The following is a 22,150-nucleotide window of genomic DNA, read 5'->3' as shown; positions in this document are numbered from 1 at the left end:
GTATAAAAAGTGACATTATTAACAATTTGGATATCAACGCTTGGTTACCCCTCTGAAATATGTAAAAAAGTTGTACCAACCTAATTATTGACATCAACTAAAAAACTATAATGTACAATAATAATAACATTAAATAAAATCTATGCATTGTTTTAATTAGATTTAATTTAATATTTTTTAGAATAAATTTATTTTAGGTTAACTGTTGTTTTTATAAAAAAAAGGATCATTTTTGACACCGGAAGTATTACATTTTCTCCCATCATGAGAGATTAGAAGTCAATTAGTGTGTTTGAGGTTTTCAGATGGAAGGTAGTGTTGTGACATATTTACAATCTGATGATAACCAAAGACAAAACCGGTGAGTAACTATTTATATTTTATTATTTACAATTATTACATATATTGTCGAGTTTTTTTCAGTACAGTAATCAATTGATGATGAAATAAATTAGGTGAACATATTCAGTTCCAAAGAAAAACCATCATAAAAGTTTTAGATACCTACACAGATTGACTGCGTTACATTATTATTGAGGTTAGGTTAAATGCAGAATACGCATTGAGGGGGATCAAATTATATGGCAGGGTTTTCCAAACTATGTACCGCGGAACACCAGTGTTCCGCCGAACCTGAATATGTGTTCCGCGACCATTTGGAAAGGTTTTATACACTGCAACACATTTAAAGATCTTCTACTAAGTAGAACTACACTAAGTATAACTAAAATAATTAAAGAATTTACTTCATATTGAAAGGCGAGTGATGATCATGAGTGTGAATCTCCACTGATGTTTATGATATCGAGTATCTAGATAGGTCATGGCGTAGCTGACAGGCCTCTAGCCTGAGGGCCTGGGCTTTTACGGGCTTTGCGTGAGAGATCGATCAGCCAAGTGAGATAAACACACATCACAAACATGCATTAATAGTAAAAAAATGTCGCCTGCGGCGTTGTTTCACTTCAAGCATACTAACATTTAATAATATGTGGTTTTGCCATACTTTCAATTTTTTATTATTGTCGATATTTGACATGCCCATAATTGTGCATATCAACATAAAAGTACCCGGGTGTATTAAAAATCGCCAAAAACACCCTCAATTTTACCTCGAACGCCATTTGGAATATGCAACTGTAGATCGTTACATTGCCTTTAACGTTAGAGGGCCCGCCAAGGTCCTAGCCTGGGGGCCCGCTTCGGGATGTGGGGGCCATGGTCTAGGTACAGACGGAGGACCATCTTTTCTCACACCGTGCGCATGAAAAAGATGTGGTATATTGTTTTTAACTGACCGGCTGACATGTCTTGTCAGTTTAACGACAGTTGCCAAAATTGGCAGAATGGTTAGCTGCGCTAATAAATAGACTACAAAATAAACTGAGTGTTCCGTTAAAATTTCCAGGTTCGCTAAGTGTTCCATTGCAAAAAAGTTTAGGAAACCCTGCTATATAGTCTATGCCAACATAGAACCTAGCTGAAAAATACGAAGCTTGCAATTCGAGAATTTTTTTTTGATAATTTACAATTTCAACTGTATTAATTTATAAATATGTATCTGAAAACGTTAAAAAGATTTTTGAGTCAAAGAAAACTTACAATTATTGTAAAGAAAATATGAATCTGTCACATATTTGGTACATAGGTTACATTGTTACTTAGACTATAGATACATCTAGACGCCACCCATTGTATTGCTAAATGTAGCTGCGTGCCGTGCGTTTGGTTTGTGGGCGAGCGAACGCATTTGTACACAAATGCTTGAGACCATAGACCGTTTCGCTAGTGCTCATCCAAAGTGCTCGCACTACACGGTCGCAATTAAAATATGATTTTCTATTTTTTTTACGTCATATAGTATTTTTAAGCGGTCAAAATGCAACAATTAAGTAAAGATATCCATAATTTAAGTTATTTTAAAGAAACACTAGGTCACTGATATTAAAATATATAATAATATACAAATAAATAATCACGAACATGTATCAACTTACCTATGAAACGTAATACCATCTTCTTGCTTATCAGTATGACCACCACATTTTAATACAACACACAGAACCATCTTTTCTACTTAATTAACTAAAAATATTGACCACTGACTTTATGTTTAACACAAAAAATATCAATTTTAGCAACACGCGCCCGCAGGTTATCTTTCTAATCTACGGCCTGGTCTAAAATTGAGAAACAGAAATCTACTGATGTTTTGTCGAATCTATTGAAAATTTTTCCACATTCTACTGAAATTTCAAATTTTGACTTGTCAATACTGTTTCTAGTTAATTCTCCGAAATGTGTGCCTTATATTACACTGTAGAACACACTGGCATTAATTAAAAATGAAATTAGTTGAAAATAGTCAATTTCAATATATGAGGCATTAGAAAAAGCGACAAGTCCACAATTCAATATTTTCGGGAAACAACGTTTTTATGTTTCAAGCTTCAATTATTTGTTTTAACGTGAGATTATTTTTTCCGTTGAATTCTATGTCGAAATTATTAGTTTCAGACGATAAACTCTTAAATGTAATAAATATAGGCAGAATAAAATTGGACGTAGCGCTATTTGGACCCCACTTTTTAATTTACTCCGCATAAGGCACATATTTCCGTGGCAGTATCATGAGTTTACCAGATGCTACAGCATGGGAGACGCCCTTTACAATATTGAACGATCCCTTATTGGTTGACTTAAACACAAGGGAAATCAACCAAGCTTTAAATAATATGAAACAGGGACTTGGCGCTTTTTGTAATAAATCGAGACTTAAAATATTTTTTTTTGTAGGGTTATGTCGCGTTTTGGAATTTATAGATCAATACATATTGTGTAAAATTATAGAAAGAATACGTGCATATTTTTTTCTCGACTTTGACCGAATGTGGACTTATCGTTTTTTGGAATTAGACGCCTCATATAATTTTCTCACAGAATGTATTCTTGTTAGTTTATATTTTGTTGGTTTTGTCACTCAAACATCATCATCATCATCAGGGGCGCGACAATCAGGTGTGGGTCCTGGCCTCCTCCAACAGCTCTCTCCACCTGTCCCTATCCAGTGTGGCCGCTTTCCAATTTGGTACCCCCAGAATACGGCAGTCACTGGCAGCTTCATCTAACCAGCGAATCTTTGGCCTCCCTCTTCTTCTACGTCCTATTGGATTGCTGGACATCACTCTCTTTGCCGGTTCATTGTCATTCATACGGTGCACATGACCTAGCCATCGCAATCTCCCAATCTTAATTGATTGAACTGCGCTGCAATCTTCGTACAGCCCGTAGAGCTCAGCATTATATCTTCTTCTCCAATTGTTGCCAACCCTGATCGATCCATATATATCTACGGCGGAGAATTTTTCTTTCAAAGATGTTCAGGGCTCGTTCATTTCGCAGAGTTAATGTCCAGGTTTCCGATGCGTAGGTGAGCACTGGCTTTACAAGTGTCTTGTAAAGAGTGCTTTTAGTTCGACGAGATAGTAAGCGGGACTTAAAATGTCTTAACAGACCAAAGTAGCATTTATTCGCAGACATGATTCTCTTGTTGATTTCTTCTGTAATATCATTATGTCGAGTTACAAGAGATCCAAGGTATATGAAACTGTCGACCGTATCAAACTTGTATGCACTAATATCTAACTTTGGTGCGACTTCTCGTGGTGTGACATAGACAGGCATGTATTTAGTTTTTGCCTCGTTTATTTGTAAACCCATGCTTTTGGCAGAGGCTTCTAGTGCTGTAAATGCCTTTTTCAGCGCCAATTCTGATATGGCAATGATGTCGATATCATCGGCATACGCCAGCAGCTGCACAGGCTTAGTAAATATCGTGCCGCTGCCATGGGCATCAATCTTTGCATCCCGTATCGCCTTTTCTAGCGCAATATTGACAAGAAGGCATGCCAGAGTGTCACCTTGCCTTAGGCCATTCAGCGATACAAATGGCTCAGATATTTCCGCTTGAAGCTTTTCCCGGCATTGTACTGGTGTCATTGTCATCTCTACAAGTTTAATTATTTTCGTCGGAATTTCAAATTCTCGCATTGCTTCGTATAGCCGGTATCGATTAATGCTATCATAAGCTGCCTAAAAATCGATGAACAGGTGATACGTGTTAATATTGAATTCAGTGGTCTTTTCTAGAATCTGCCTTAGAGTGAATATTTGAGTTACACATGATCTCCCTCGTCGAAAGCCTCCTTGGTAGTGCCCGAGTATTCCTTCTACAATGGGTTCCAGCCGCTGGAATATCAGAATCGACAACAGTTTATATGTAGAGTTAAGGAGTGTCACTCCTCTGTAGTTACTACATTCTAGTTGGTCTCCTTTCTTGTGCAGGGGACAAATCAGCCCATCCTTCCACTCAAACAAGTAATTATTATTTCTGCGATGTCCAGATGGAATTTGTGGAAATGATAAGTGTAAATTTGATATACAAACAATTGAGGACTTTACACATAAAGAGGCCTATACACACCTGAAATTTTTGAATCTCAATGGCAAAGTAATGATACACAAATCAAAGGGGTTTTAGAGAGAAATTTGATTTACCTACCAATTTAACTTGAAAGTCAATCTAAACGCTGGTAACAAAGCGAACGCAATACATACTTTAACCAGCGACCCCGGCAAGTGTGAATTTGTTTTATCGCGATTGATTTTTAATAATATATTTTTGTTTCGTACTTATTTTGACATGTGCCACGAAACATAATGAGTGGAATCACGCCCATACATTTAGATTATTTGACAATTATCGAGAAATTTTACATATCAATCAATTTACCAATCAAAATTTATTTGTTTTTTTCAGTTTCATAATACAGTCGAACATGGTTATTACGAGGAAAATGGGACCGACTCAATTTGTTCATTATAAGCGTCACTTGATATATCAGAGAATAGGTATTTTTAAATGAGCGGTCACATAACACAAAAAGTCACAATTCAAACAAAAATACACAATTAGAATTTTTCCCCGAACAAGCATGGCATTCATAAACTGGCTTCACAAACCTTGGATTTTTACATTCAATTTGAACCATATGTGTGGATACTTTTTCAATATTGTCAGCGAAAACATCAATTAGGTAGGTAATTAGACACTTAACTGGTGTCATAAACGTAATCCGATACCGGCGGCATCCTGTCTGGTCGGATTTTATTGCTTAGGGTCGAAATGTTTTTAAACGATTGATACATTAACAGTTTTAAGAAAATTTTTGACGATATTTTAGCTCGGTATACCCGATACGAAGCTCATTATAAAAGTGAATAAATGTATGGAGAAAATCATAAACTAAAATGTCTATGAATGTTTCCTCGTTACATCCGAGATCTCGCTATATCCATGATTGTAATAACCGAGTTCGACTGTATGTCCAAATCGTATCCTCCGTAATTAACGAGAGGGTTACCGAGGTATAAGGTGCAAAGCTCACAAAAAGCAAACGGCATGTGCATTAATTTTCTGACCAGTGACCACTCTATCAAAATGCACTGTAGGTAATCAAATACTGTAAAACCCACTATAGTAAAATTTTTACAGTATGTCACTTGCCGAAACGAATGTTATACCTCTCGTTCACGATGAGAGCATCTATAAGTAATACAAAAAGTGACAATGACATTCATATTTGCAAAGTGACAAAGCTATGTTGTGGGTAGGTTAAGTAGTACGGGGCGAAATGTGGATGAACGATAACACCATCCAAATTGTTTGTTTATATTTTTTCTTATTGGTCCTATCTTTCAGCCAGTGGCGGTTCTACGACTTTCTAGGTAGTGGGGTTTAGCTGTTAATTAAATATACATACCTACCTATCTACTTTCTCATATTATACATTATGTACCTAGCAGTGGCGCTCCCAGGATTTATTATTGGGGGGGGGGGGGGGGGGGGCCAAGGAGGAGAATGTAAGTTAGTCCCATAGGCTCTTTTTCTTCTTCATATAAATATTTTTACATATTTTCACAATACACGGCTATATATTTGTACAGTTTCTCCTGGTTTTTATTAAATTGGAGGCATAGTGGCGGTAACCGTTGAGCGTGTCATCAGCGACTGGCGAATTGGATGTGAACAGTGACCATGCTGGACATGTGTACCTAGTATGCTAAAAGATTACTTAAACAATATTGGCTGTGCTACCCGCTTGGTCTAGAGCAGTGTTTCCCAAAGTGTGGTACGCGTACCACCTGGGGTACGGGAAGAGTTTGGTGGGGGTATGCGCTGCACCGGGTTATGGCTATGCCTGGTGCAACAAGCGTTAATACAATATCCATGCTAGAAGGTTTATTGCATGCGGAAGAAGAGCAATTGTTGGAATTATTAGCTTCAGACGGATTCTTGCAAAATAAATATAAGGAGTGTACTTAATCATCATTTAGGTTGCAAATGCAACATGTGTATCCAGTTTTAACAGAGACATTCCTTAAATACATCTTGCCTTTTCTAACTTCATATCTATGTGAAGTAGCTTTTTCAGCATTTGTAGACATTACGTAAAAAAAGGAACAGTCTTTTGGGTGTGGAACCGCACCTCAGGTTAAAATTAATAACCAATGAATGTTATTTTTTATAATATAACTTTTATTTGTATTTTATTATGAATGAATTTTATTTTTCGTTTATTATTATTTTGTTTATGTACTACAAAAGGAATATATAAATATATTTTGATTGTTATTAAAGTACTTATATGCATTTTTCTTTGACGAGGAGTACTCAGTGTTACGAAAATTATAGAAGGGGTACACAGATGTCGAAAGTTTGGGGAACACTGGTCTAGAGAGCTACAATATTTATGCCGAATTCCACCGAAAAAAATGTTCTTTTGATTTACACCACCACCGTAGTGGGTGTAGTCGTTATTTTTGCCGAATGTTTATCGTAGATTTTTGGTTTTTCAATATTGAGGTTCCAACATATTAATCGAAAATGGACAAAAAAGTATTATTGCATTTAAATTATACACAACCTACTCAATACAACACAGCCTAATATCTCGTTTATCGGTCTTTTGTCTATTGCACTCGGTGTACCTACACCATGGCCCCCACATCCTGAAACGGGCCCTCAGGCTAGGGCAGTGGTCGGCAAACTGCGGCTCTTTGGCCCCTTGAGTGCGCCTCTGCCACAGATGCTCTCTGCCATATTTGACATGGCTACACAAAGAAAATGGAAGAGGATAACCATAAATGTAATGTTGAATAGACCGAGACTTTGCGTTTATTCAAAATTTAAATGGCTTACCGACCTGTATTTATGTGTCGGGAAAAATTGGCGCATTGAAATTTAGAAAGATACAACTAAAAACTCATAATTTTGCGCTAAATATTCTGTCGATGATGCGAGGAAAAGCAGCTGAGGAGAAGAGTCAATAAAAATAAAGTTCTGTATTTAATTAGGTACTGAATAAAATCTGTCAACAATGTTAATATTGCAAGTTTTGTGGTTAGTAAAAAGATTTCCAAGAGAGGAAATCAAGAGTAAATTAAGAAATCGATTTATTGATGAGAACCTGGAATCGTGCTTAAATTTAAATCAACAACATACGAACCTGACTTACTATATGAAGTATAATAGCGCCGCAGGCGACTTTTTTTACTATTAAAGCTAATTTATGATGTGTGTTTATCTCACTTATCTGGTCAGCCCGACACGCCAGGCCCCCCACAGCCCAGGTTAGAGCCCTGTCAACCCTCCCCAGCCATGACCTATACCACTCCGGAATTCGGGTGGACACCGAGAATTTCATTAGGGAACGGGTTTCTAAAAAAACTTGACATTAGTGTTTCGAAATTTTTGTGTTAGAAATTAAAATCTAAGAAATTTTACTAAAAAGGGTGCTGGAGGATTACAAAACATTTTTTGCCGTGTTGTTTGTCTAAGCCCAAGGTTGGCTTGGCTTCAATGTGTAAAATCATTCTGATGATTTTCATATTTTGGGGGGGGCCAAGGCCCCCTGGCCCCCCCCTGGGTGCGCCACTGTACCTAGCTACTAATGATAATATGATTTTATTAATGAGGAAATGAGTAATAATAATATGAATACATAGGTCGTTACTTAATCACATCTAAAAAGCATGGTTAAAAATAAACTGAAATTATAAAAATAATTATTATAGACTTACCATTATCAGTTTTGAACAACGACATTTTTACTCACCTAGGGGTCATTTGATTCGCTCCCCAGTATGCGTATATTAACGCTAATGCATTCACATCATTTGTAGAATGAGATTTTTACCCCAGCGACGGGATGGGACTGAGTCAGCCAAAAATAGACACTATAGCTTTCTTAATTTCTACATAGGTGTCACCGTGATAGGGTGTATTTAATTTAATTAATCATTTTAATACCGCGTAATAATCGTTATGTCATTACATAATTTACAATAATTGCTTTATTTATTTGTATAATAATAATAAATATCTCTATAAAATTGAGACGGGCTTAGAAATAATATAAATTAAAATAAATGAAATAGTTTATTTAATCAAGTAATTCCTAAGTAGATATATTACGACAATAATAAAAATATCGGTCGAGTATTTTTGACATGATAACGATGTGGGGATGGTCCCTACAAACCCTCAAGGTAGAGCCGCCCCTGCTTTCAGCAATCCGTTCTTAGAGCTGTTTCACACGAGACACCTGTCTCAAGATGCTGCATTTACACATAAATGAATGGGCGCCTTTATATATGCAGCGTTTCGAGACACTGATGTCTTTACACCTGTGTCTCGTGTGAAACGGTTCTTAGTGATCGGTTTCCAGAATGAAATGTGAAAAAAATGCTTATATAATTCAAATTGTTATACCTATATTATTTTTCAGGAAATAGCTCAGATAAGACAAAATCAAAATGTCTCTCCGGCATTTTAATGACAGGATTGGAAAACTCAAAACAACATGCGACAGAGCAAAAGCTTCGCTGGCGTTGCTTTTGGAAAACGTAAGATTAATTTTGTTTTTAATTTATTATTACTAGACAATCCTAGCAAACTCGCAAAGTTCACATTGAATTTACACTCACCATGACTAGTAAACAGTGTGAGTGTCTGGGTGTTGTCCCGGTGGGAGGCAAATTCGCTGAAGATGGAGATATTGAACTCTGAATAGAACTTTAACTTCATGGAAAGTTCAACTTTTTCATGTGAGACGCCCATTTCCAATTGCCGATATATATCGACAATTCAATATTTAGATAACACTCAAACAATCACTACAAACCACCTACAGGATATCCTTGACTTCTGTACAAAATTGGTTCTTGAAAATGTGTGCGAATGTTCAATGTTCGAAAGTAGCGCAATAAAAAAAGTTCAAAAAGTGTATTTTAAAATGATTTTGACAATGAGGAAATAAATTCATTTGCAGCATCTCTATCTGTACTGGCAGGTTCTCCAGTAAATTTAAAATTATGTAAAGAATTACTCAGTTTAAATTTGTCGAACCAGCCTTTACTTGATTGAAATTCCATGTCTTTGAATATATACTTTTTATAATCTTGTTTTTCAACATTGATCATATTGTCGATCGGCTCGAGTCGTACTCGATTGAAGCAAAAGATTCACCTTATAGAACGCCTAATTATCTCCATCTTTGTCTTCGTCGTAGGAAATCTATGAGTCCCTAATCTGTTTTTGTCAATATCAACACTTTCTTCGTTTCTTTTTCATGTTTATAAATTTACAACGCATCGGTACGCATCCTAATAGATTTACTTGCACCAATAGTGTGTATTTTAAACTATCGTGAAAATAACTGTTTAGACTGGCTGTCTCTCCTATCTCATACTTGCTATGTTGTCATCGAATGGTGCTATTTGACAGATTCAGGACAGGTTCGGACAAGTTTGTAAATAATCGATAGACGTCAAAATATTCTGTGCGGTGTAGTTCATATTTTTTTTGGCAGGTCCGCCACTATCGTTTTACTGCGCATGCTCACCGCCATGCAAGTACCAATTATTACTTGAAAATTCAAAAGCTTCAGAACTTTTTTGATACATGCATGCGATCTAGCAACTTGTACGATAATACGTGTTTACGTCAGCAGTAAATCCATGCACGTGTAAATGGGGTATTATTCAAGATTATCGACAAAAATCAAAATTTTTAATAAATGTACGAAAGTAGAATGTACAAAAGTCGAGGACTGCCTTTACTTTATGGTACAGATTGAATTTGCACGTCCCACTGGGGCCCTGGGATGGAAATTCGCCCCAAAGGCGGAGACTGAATCTTGATTCCATGTGAACTTTTCCGTATGAGTCACCCGTTAATTATATATTGAGATATCAAATATTTGTAATAAACCGCGTTTTTGTGTTTCAAACACAAGATGTAATAGCCACAAATATTAGCAAAATTAAAATGTACAAATCGACATATTAAGATTGGGTGGAGTTAATAAATGTTAAAATATCCAGCACTATGTCAATAAATTGTAGCATTGAGGCGTACATGCACACCTCTATTAACCTCTTTTGTGAATCAAAAATTCATATTTTAAATTATTCAAGATTTTCTAAGCTACAACATACGGCCGTAGCTATACATTGACAAACGATAAATGAAGTAGGGAGTAAGATCATGGTAACGCGCGTGTTTAAACATGTACCGTTTTTAAAAAAAAATATTTTTTTCCGGTTAGGTATATGTTCAAACACGCGCGTTAACATGATCTTACTCCTTACTTCAATTTTAGTTTGTCAGTTTATGGCTACGGCCGTATATTGTAGCTTAACCACTGGGGAATGACAAAAGAAATGGCGTATTTCAAAAAAACACTACCTTATTTTTAGGTCAATAATTATTATAAAGCAATCATTATTCGTAGGATGTTTATCACATTTGAATGGTCAAAGACATAGCTTATAATCAGTGTCTTTAGAATTATCTTCAAATGTGTTAATCGTGCCCATTTTTTGATTTTTCATTCCATTTTCCCATTTTCATTCATTTCTTGTCAAATTTGAGATCACAAAGATTATAAAATATAATTTTCTATCGTAAATATGTCACTATATTATAATGTTAATATTAATTTTACTAATGCTTTTGCAAATGCATTTAAAAATTAATAAACCTAAAAAATCTTAACACCACTGCATATGGATGTACTGAAATATGACTATATTCTAAAACATTAGAGCGAGAGGTTTAAAAGAATACTATTTTATGTAATAAAAATACTTTATGCAGTCATCAACTGTTTAAAATCTTATCCTCAAATCTTAATGAATAATCATAAGAAAAGTTGCAACATTATTTGGAACACCCGAACGTTGCAGCACAAAATTAATTATGTTGCATCGCAGGCAAAACTTCCGTCCCACATTCCACGCCAAATTAATGCGTTAAATTTGCGTGCGTCACACGCCAAAAATACACTGATCTGTTTTCCCAAATGCGCCTGAAGAAGTATAACTAAATATTGAACATACGTAATTTGGAATAACTCGAAAAAAGGAATCAAATGGGATATGAACCTACATTCATTGCAATACGGAAGATCACATTTACTGAATAAGCTACTGGCTCAAACTATCCAAGCAGATATTCCATACATATACATCTGAGGGTTATTTCAAATTCATTTTTGGCCCAAACATTTAAACATTTTCTATGATTTTTTTATAGATGTTTTTTATATTTCTGAGTTTAGTCGGAATTATTAATTTTGTTAAATTTTTTTTTCAGGCCGATAAGTTGGTTGACTCAATAAATCTAAATGGAGATGCTCCCAAGACAAGAATGGAGTTGCTCCAAGTACTTGACAGGTTAACGTATCCAGTCATCGAGTTAAATATCTGCATAGATATGTTAGGTAACACCAAACGAATTAAAAAAAAACAATATTTAATAAAGTTATCTGTGTTCATGATGTTAGGGAGTATTATGTAAGCACGTTTCGGGATGGGAATTACGGTTTTATTAATTTTTACTGACTAAAGACTTTGCTGGTCTATTGTTTGGGCCCTGCATCAGTTGAGGTACGGTCTTGTGTTAGAGAAGGTTCAAAGGAAATTTTTGAGACTCCTTTACTTGAGGCTGTATAAATACTATCCGTCTTTCTCGTAGGTATGCTTAACTATATATCTTGGAAATAAGAGCATCAGTTGCTTGTTCTTCCAAAGTGCAGAATTAAACCGATATTGGAAATGCTGATTGAGATCGTAATAACTGTATTCGGCGATTATTTTCATGTATTTTCTTTGCTTTTTCATGTCATGTTTTGAATTTCTTGAATTTATAATTTGTAATATTTACTATATTTAAAATATATAAATTTGAATTGAATGGAAATCTATACTATAAAATGGTGTTCAATTTCATCACTCACTATACAATTTTAGAGAGACTGTTCCCTGTTGATGCTCATATGCGTGATAACTGTCGCTTTATTACGTCTTTATACGAGGGTTGTCCAAGAATTCAAGACCTTTATTCATTTTTGGTGATGCGGATGTTAGTTCTCAAAAGATGGTAGCACTGCCGTATAGCGTAGACTTCCCTCTCCAGAACGAGTGATGAGCAGGGTCGGTAGCTGCTATAGTATGACCTTTGTGTCCGTTTGAGATGGACGCTCTGCTGTCGAATCCCGCCGCCTGCGTTCAATCATTTGGTTTCTCACCCAAGAGGGAGTCCACCCTGTTGAAATCCGTCGTCGTCACATCCAATTATGGTAGTGTGATGAATCAGCGGAATGTTACGAAGTGGTATACTGAGTTTTTGACTGGTAGAACGATGTGTTGCTGATGAGGAGGAGAGAGGAAGGAGGTCCTGGAATTGATGACGTTCTGTTGAAGAAAATCAATGATTAAGTTCATGAAGATTGCCGTCTGACAGTCCGTGAGCTCGCAATTTTGATCTCAGACGTCAGTAAGTCTACCATACAAACGATTTTGAGGGGAAACTTGGGTTTTGTAAAGGTGTGCTCGTTGGGTACCCAAAGTGCTAATGGAAGCTCACAAACAAAATCGTGTGAAAAGCGGTTAGGTCTTTTTGAACCTTTTGGACTCATTCAAATGAGATGTCCTCCGTCATCCTGCTCAGACACCCGACCTGGCGCCGAATTATTTCCATATTTTTCTTCACCTGAAGCAACATTTGGCCGGAAAACGCTTCGAGATCTACGATGACGTGGAGGAAGAGGTGAAAACATTTTTGAGGACGGCTGCGGCGGAGTTCTACGACAAGGGAATTAAGGTCCTGTGCCACGACTCACCAAGTGCATCGATCGCAACGGGGTCGATGTCGAAAATAGTGGGGATGTGTAGTTAAAATTCTTCTTCCTCATTATATCTTCTTTTATTCGTATGGTCCCTATACCATTCATCCGATTGCGATGAAACTTTCGTCAGTGGTTGTGCCAACATCCACGAAGTGGAACTTTGGATAATTTATGGTTTATAGATTATAGAATAATATTTGTTTATATATTATAGTTTGGTTTAGACAGGGCTTAATGAATTTATAAAGATATACTAACAATATGTGTAATATATTCTTAATCCAATTAAAACAAATAAGTATGAATGAGAAAGTATCAGTGTTGCCATCTTTTTCTATGGTGATTATAGTACAAAGACGTAAAAATTATAGTATTTCTGAAAAAAATATAGTACAGGAACATTTTTCATCTTGAATCCCTTAAAATTATAGTATTTTGGCATATTTGGTGTAAAATTATAGTATTTTACATTTTTCGCCAAATCAAAATTATAGTATTGTACTATAACTATAGTACGGTTGGCATCACTGACACCTAGTAAAAAAATTTGACTATACAGACCTACAAACTTATCTGTAGAATGTCCAAAAATGGAACTATGAACTAAAATTTCATTCGAATGTCAGATTTTGTCCAGTTATGAGTCTTGATTGGGTAGTTTTTGACATTGGCTCCCCCATCCCATTCTTCAGATAAGTTTGTAGGTCTGTACATAAGTAATGTCTCAACCTAGAATTAAAACAAAAAAACTCACTCAATATAATATACAAGCGGCCCTCGACTTTCGCACGTAATTGGTTCCTAAAAATGTGTTCGAATATTGAATGTTCAATCGATTGAGTGAACAATCAGGTGTTTTCTTTATATACTTGTCAAGAGATTGATACCACACTTTTACGTATTCGAGACGGTGACGGGGAGCGGAAGAGAGAGGATCGACTGCATGGGAGCGCACAGTTTTTGCATTATAAACAAAAACGAAATGTATGAGATAGCGAATTGTGCGAAAGTAGAACGGTCGAAAGTCGAGAACCGCTTGTATCACGTGCATACTTTTGAGGACTCTTCATTACCGGTTATTAATGCAACTTCTTATGGGTTTCGGAATTTACTACACCAGCGCATCTATTCTATACACAAGGCTGCTTTCGGCCGCTATCTAGGGTAGGAAAGTATCCAAGTATTACACTAAAACCTCGTCAGTAAGAACACTGGTAATTCGAAATTTTCGCGTAAAAAATGTCACTTGAACATTATTTTCATATAAAAGCCATCGACACACAGAGCAGTATGTCATCAGAGGCACAACTGCACTCCACTCAAAGGAAAAACAACAACTCACATGTTTCAGGGCTGTAGATATTTAATTGTTGATTGTTTATTGGATTTTCACATATTCTTACTAGAAAACCAATGATGTCAAACAATTGTGTTGACAAATTGAGAAAATAAAAAATATTTCGTATTTTTCTATAATTCTAACTATTTGGTAACTGGGAATTTTTTCCTACCCTACATAGCTGCCGTAAAGGTCGAAAGCAGTCTTGTATATAGAATAGATGCGCAGATGAGTTTATATATAAACCTTGGACAATAATGTGAACCCAATATTACAATATAATATGGAACGCTGTTCCAAAACTATCGAATTGTTTACGACACAATTCAATGCTTGCACGTCGATTATCCACACCCACACATATACCTTTCCCATGTGGATGCAGTTAACCTACCCTCTGCTATACAATCCACTTGCTCACTTTATAACAATTGTAACCATATAATTTATCTCTCAAAATAAAAACGTTGGCAAATTTTTCTGTAGGTACAAGAGTTTCATGTCGTACCCGCTCATGTGAAATACTTTTATCTGTTTGCAGATACACCAGACTGTAAAATACCCCACCAGCCTTCGCTAGGCCTCCATAAACAAATTATCGCATTCATTAAATACGTCAAAAGTCCTTCTCATTTCTACGTGACCCGTGAATGTTCAGAGTTTCAAACGTAAGCATATATTTTACGACATTTATTATCGCAGTTAAATTTTTTAATTAAATTATTGACATCACTGAACAATTCCCACATAAGAAGGTCTCTACATGACATTAAATTGTTTTATTTTCAGGTTACAACTGGATATGTCGACGCATTATAATGCTTACACAAACAGAATACTATATTGCACTAAGGAAAGGATAACGTCAAACCACTTGATATACATTGCGTGTAATCATGCAGGCTTGTGGCAGAGAGGAAAGCTGATGGACATGTTAAAGGTGAGACTTCATTTTTAATCTTCTTCTTTTAATATGCTTGCCTCTTATTTCAATTTATTTCAAGTATTTATTTTAAAAATCAATGATAGATTGCAAATATAACTAGGTTTGTTAATTCGATCTCTGCTATTTTGAACTCTTTCTTATCTTTGACAATCACAGTAATGATTTATGTTACATATTAATGTTTTGAGAAAATCAAATAAAACAATTGTCATGTGCTAAATAATTTTTTTTTTTAGTAAGTTTTTATTAACATTTGAATTCCTATTTTCCATATGAATTTTGAGTTGTCGGTCTTTGTTCATCTGGAAGGAACTGACAATTGCACCGATATCGTCGGCCGTTTTAATTTTACAATAATATATGGGTGGGAATTAATCGCACATTGCAATAATCAAAATTCACAAAAAAAATAACTTTAACTCTTGGAAAATAGTTTTCACATATTACATTAAATGATTTCACAAATAAATAGATGAAATCACATAAAATAGTTTGTTTCACAAAACAAAAATCGTACATCACTCATTGTAAATATAGATTCAATCAATTTTGACAACTGCACATATTGGTAAAATTGTTTTCACCGATAAATAATATATCGCACAAAGAAAAGATAGAAACTCACAAATGTCAAAGTAATAATTGTGGCGGCAATACAATTTATCAGTAGGCAATCGCAAAAATGATGCTTACGTGTCAATATAATTAATGTTTAACGCAGTAATATAAATAGGTATATATTCGTGCTGCTATCGTTCATATATTATTTCATGTAAATCTACAACCAAATAACACCACCTAGGTATATCTTTTTCGGTTCATCAATATAAGTTTTGGTAAATGTGCCGCAGATGCCGTCATGAGATTTTATAACTTTCTTTTTTGAACCAAACCTAATCTAACTTACCCGACCGTCCCTAACCTATACCAACCTAATATTACCTAATATAATCTTAGTTTGTGATAATGATGCATCAAAATGTATGAGCATTTCAAATTTTAAACAATTATCGAAAAACCTATGCGCCGACAGAAGAATATATTTATTATAATTGTCTACATGGAATAAACTGTTTTCGTAAAAAAGAATCATAAAAGCTCATGACGGCACCTGCTGCACAATTACCTAAGTTTTAATTAAGGTGATTCATCAGTTAAATGGCAAATAATTTTCAACCATAGGCGCGACGAAATTTTGCACTCGCTCCCATTCGGAGAGAGAATGTAGAGCTGGAAACACGTCATTTTGCTTCGTGATGGCGACGGCCTTAATAATTCTTAAATCGTGTAAAGATGACTTAAAACGTTATCCATTTACTTAAATGGACACAAGTTGGATTTATAAGACAAATTATATTTGGTTTGACATGCCTCATTTTCACCCGCAATCCGCGCATCGTCTAGCGACGATCTTTTTAGATTGTGTCTCAACTGAGGTATGGCCTTAACGTCACTTTTTAAATAGGTACTTATAGCATTATTTGAATCTGAAAGTAGGTACCTAATACATACTTGTGTTTTGCCAAAATATTGTTTAAAATCATTAAACCTATTAGTATTCGTTTACGGTTAATTAGTTACAATAGTATATTGATACATGAAGACTACTTTTTCCTTAGTGCGAATCGATCATTTGAGAGTTGCAGTTGATTTTTGAATATCATCCATTTCCCATGTGACGAACATCTTTTTAAATGTTGTCAGCACTTTGTGAAAACAGTCTATTCAATTGTGTGAATATATATTCCCCATAATATATTACCGATGCAGGGAAACTGCACAAAAATATTAAATTAAAATATACAGTCTTGCCATAGAAAAAAAAATATTTGTCTCAAACATAGGGAATTTTACGAAGATCCTCACTGTATTCACAACTTGAAACTGCCCAAATATAACGTAATATGTATATGGTTACGGTGGTGAGGCTTCAATTTTAGAATTGTTTTTGATACAAAAGGTTTGTTACAAATTGAAATATTCAATATTAATATTGCATGCATGTATTATACATAAATTGAAATTTAAATTTCTAAATTCGGCGTACTTATTTCAATTTTTTTCTAAATTTAAGACCCTGAGATTTATTTTTGATACAAAAAAGTTAATAATAAATGGAATTATTCGTTATTCCGTAATACAAAATGAATTTTATTCGTCTCGAGCAAGAAGACGGCATTTGTATCCACTTAAATCGAAATTTGAATTTTATAAACTTTCACTGAATTGGTAAAACACCTGCAAACTTTCTAGCACCAAAACCATTGATGCACATATCAACTAGGTGCAATATCTTGGAAGTTCAGCGTGGTTCCAGCCGGATAGCTGGTGTCCATTGCACGGACTGTTCAACACAGAATTTGAAAATTTAGATTTCGAATGAATTGTCTCTGTAACCAAAATAATGTTTCTTAATAATGGTGGGTGATTGGATGTAAAAGTCACTAGTTCTTTTATAAATTTTTCAGTTTGACGATACCCATATTGAAGTCTTTCTCATAGATACAGGATACACTGTGAGGCTGCACTTAGGAGATATTCAACCGCTGAAAGAGATATACTACACCCTGCCGCCTCAGGCCTACCGTTGTCAATTGAATTTGGTAATCATCCTTTTTTTTACTGTAACAATCGACTTAAGAATATCGTCGTTTTCAGGGAGTATCATTGGAGCAGGATATCGCTGATCTATCTTGTAAAACTCACACATAAATCCCATTTTGTTTTTATCATGTTATTATCGAATATCTACAACTGTGTAAAGCAATGGTTTCCTAACAAAGCGGTGCCGTTATGTGGCGGCCGTAACATGATGTGTTGCGGCAGATGTAAGAAAACGGCTGTAAGAACGATAAACAAAGATGTAAACTTAAAAAAGACGGACAACTGTCAGTGAGCGTATTGCGGTGGAGAATGGTCGATCTAGACATAACATTATTACTATATTTGGAAGATGAGGAGTCATCAGATGACGAAAACTGTCGTTTGGAGGAGGACGAGATATTTATAGATCGTGCTACAGAGGGTGCATTTCAAATTTTATTGCGTCGCCGTCTGCACTTCAACAGGAAAAATTCTTAAGACCAGTATTTTTTGATTATGTACTGAATCACATAAACGATGGCTTTTCTATATAGTGTTTGCTATTCAAATTATATAAAGCATCATTATTTCTTCATCATTGTTTACATTCATTTTTTATTTTAAAATGGTCACTATTACATGGGAAAAAACGTTTCACTGATAACGGCCTTTCTCCGTCGAGGAGAATGGTGAAGGCCGTATCACTAGCAGGCCAGAAGCGGGATGGAATGAGAGAAACGCACATTGTATGCTGTTGAGGCTGGTGTATTTTATCGTTGATACAGGGTATTGTCGTCGGCGGTGGGTTGGTAAGTAATGGCGATTTGGCGGGCTGCAGATGTGGTGTCGGGGGCTGGGCTGCTAATGCTTGGCATCCGAGGCGAGAGTCAGTGCTTACGGCTTGGCGATCTGCCGATGTGGTCTTTTTGGCGGGAGATTCTGGCTTGGCTTCGCGTCCGAGGCGAGCAGAGGCGATGCTCGCTGTCCGGCGTCCGATGTGAGAGAGATTTAACGGTCGATGCTGTTCGTTTGGCGTCTTTTCGCGGCCATCCAACTGTCAGGCGGCGTCATCGTGCTCTCTGTTTTACCGACGGATTCTAGTGGCGGTGCGAGCGGCCGTTTTCGGCAGTCTGCGTTTTGGCGGGAGCGTGGACGAATTCGAATTTTTAGGAGGCGGGCTCCGCTCGGCCGAGGGTTGCGAGAACCGCGAGGAGTGGACGTAGGCTGTGGTGTTATGGGAAAGATGATGGTTCGGTCCGCCCTTTGAGGTGGTTTCCTGTGGGAGATCTTCATCCGGTATCACCACAACTTTGTTCCGCTATGACGGCCGTCATTCAAATGGCGGCACCATGATTTCACATTATGCTCACAACCAATGCTCTCTGAGAAACCAATGCTATCTGATTTGCACAGACAACGTTTTAGTGACGTCAACCACCACTACATAACGGCACCGCTTTCTTAGGAAACCCTAGCTTAAGATTCTTGTATCCGTAATAAGTCTAATCGTTTCAAAAATCAATCACTAAAACCTCATAAATACCAGGAATCATTGTAGTTTTGTATGGAGTTTATTTTTTTCCAGTTTTTATTTATAAATTCCATATAAAGTGAAAGTTTGACGGTTTTTAAAAGTCAAATCACTCAATATTTTCAATATTCACCGGATGCTGGGCGTGCGATAGTATGACCAGTGCTCGAAATGGAAAATTTCACGAACAGGAACGCTGTATAATTTTCCAAAACTAAGTACTTATGCTAATCCTTTCTTTACGTACGTACGTACTTTTGATATAAAAATGCAACAATAAACTTTAAACTTCTTACGTGGATCTATATTGGGCAGGTTGGTAAGGATTGTCAGCGCCGCAGGCGAAATAATCTTGTTTTAACAAAGTATACCGTCAAAAATTGTATTATTCTTTATTCTTACTTTATCTACCACTATAACCAGTGCATGATACCTCTACCACCACTCGTCACTGATTATAACTTATATTACTGTCTCATTTGGGATAGATAAGTTTGTAATTAATTAGTCATAACAAACAACATATCCACATAAGTACCTTATAGATTCAAATTAAAAAATTATTTACGTACTTATAGAAAATTTTACAAATTCCATTTCAATACGAGCACAGAATATCAAACATCAAGAAATAGTATTAAAATAGTGTTTAAAAAATAAAGAAATAGTATTAGAAAAAACAGTAAGTGCCTACCTATACCAAGAATTTATAAAATAACGTTCACATAAACTCGTTCTCACGCAGGTGGAATATACGATTATCCGAAACGATTTGGTTGAACATAGTTATTTCCTGCCCAATTATCATTAGCAATTATTGCACCTTGGCAGAACAAACAACTTAGATTATCAAGAAAGTTATAAAATAATATATAATAAAATCAATACTAAGTACCAATAATGGCAGAGTTCTCATTTGTACTGGGTAGATATAAGTTGGAAAAAGTACGTAGCCTAAATACCTAGTTCTTTTTTTAACTTTCAGAATACAGTATGTAAGCATACAAAAAAATGCACCATAATAATATGTCAAATTAGAACTGAGTTGATGATATGTAAGCATTTAATTTATTCATTAAAAAATAATCATTTCAGGTCCAGCCTTTACCAAAAGACAATGGAGAATGGTCAAAGAAGGCCATTGAATATATGAAGAATATCAGCTCTTCATGCAAAATTATCGTTACTAATTAGTAAGTAAATCATTATATTATGTAAGTAATCATTATATTATGATCGACATTCTACCTTGCGGTGTCCATAATACTCGCCATTCACTTCTTGGTTACATGTAAATTGTACGTAAAACATTTCACCGTTGCGCAGTTTGCTGTGAGCTTTCATTTTGGTGTGTACTAAACGGTCATCAATTTTATTTGATTTAATATGAACACTAATTTAATTTTCATAGCTGATTTTGGCAAAATTCAAGAATGAAAACCTAACCTAACAAATAATGCAGTATATCGGCTATTTTCAAATTTTTTTTGCCGCTGACTTCCTGTAAACCGACAAGAACCGTGTTTAAGCAAAGATGGTCGAAATAGCGGTTTGCTAAATTTTTCAAACAGAGATTTTGAGATTTTCTTGTTCTTAAAGTAGGTACATTCTGCAGTAATATTTTGTTTTGTTACACCAAAGAAGTATAGCTTCTAACGCGTGTACATAAGTACACACACCGATTTTTTTATCACTGATCATTGGGATTCACTCTACATGGAAATTTGGTGCACCACCAATGACATTATTAATGGATAACGCACTCAGTACAGTAGCTAGCAAGTAAACTCGCTCATAGCGACATTCGCACGTGCATAGGTAGACGTCACGCAATATCCATTATGCGATATCACGCATCGGGAATTTATAGCAATATCACCTTTATTGTAATGGCGTTAGAACAGATCATGCCATTCGGCAGACCCGACAAAAAAGTGAGCGTCATTTTTTTTTCCAGATGCTTTGTCCATATTAATGTCATTGTGCACCGCTCATAAAGAAGTTTAACTTTAATACATGCTTCATTCAGTTTTTTGGCTCTCCTGTCTGTGAAGGTAGTAATTTTGTAGATAGGTTGTATTGCAAGAATGCCCCTGATAACGTAACAAGTGTGAATAATTGATTCATGTTTATTTCAGTGAGAAGGACTCTTATGAAGTATTATTACTAATTGATTTTACATCAGTCAATGTTCAACTGCTCAAGCATGATCTGGCCGTTATGAAGGAGATCTGTGACCGGGATGAACACATGACTATAGAAATGACCGGAGAATGCAGTAAAGCGACACGTAACCAATCGGAACCATATAGTATGTACAATAAACACATCGTCGCTATGGAATTGGTTTGTCGAATATCCGTTTTTGTCGAAATCGACCTTTCAATGCAAAATAATTTTTTGTATCTAAATGGACCAGAACTATCATTTTCTTTAAATTGCTTTGTAATGAAAACAGCACTCTTATACTGTAAAACCGACAATTTAAATGCCTCTTT

The 22,150-nt window shown here is 35.7% G+C and overlaps 1 protein-coding gene across 1 annotated transcript in view; it reads left to right on the top strand.

Annotated features, from left to right (window-relative positions):
• The first annotated feature begins 297 nt into the window (after positions 1-297).
• Positions 298-22,150, top strand: part of LOC147079977 (tudor domain-containing 6-like) — a 30,307-nt gene continuing 8,454 nt past the window's right edge. The window contains exons 1-8 of the mRNA XM_085946043.1: positions 298-361; positions 8,850-8,967; positions 11,720-11,846; positions 15,134-15,260; positions 15,382-15,532; positions 18,007-18,141; positions 20,748-20,845; positions 21,791-21,963. Coding sequence (XP_085802169.1) covers positions 8,878-8,967; positions 11,720-11,846; positions 15,134-15,260; positions 15,382-15,532; positions 18,007-18,141; positions 20,748-20,845; positions 21,791-21,963 — 901 coding nt within the window. The 5' untranslated portion in view covers positions 298-361; positions 8,850-8,877. The remainder of the gene's footprint in view (positions 362-8,849; positions 8,968-11,719; positions 11,847-15,133; positions 15,261-15,381; positions 15,533-18,006; positions 18,142-20,747; positions 20,846-21,790; positions 21,964-22,150) is intronic.

The sequence above is a fragment of the Rhyacophila brunnea genome, unplaced genomic scaffold (assembly GCF_057557595.1).
Source record: "Rhyacophila brunnea isolate RB1 unplaced genomic scaffold, BYU_Rbru_1.0 scaffold_1, whole genome shotgun sequence".
Taxonomy (NCBI): domain Eukaryota; kingdom Metazoa; phylum Arthropoda; class Insecta; order Trichoptera; family Rhyacophilidae; genus Rhyacophila; species Rhyacophila brunnea.
This window is presented reverse-complemented; position numbering and strand designations above follow the sequence as displayed.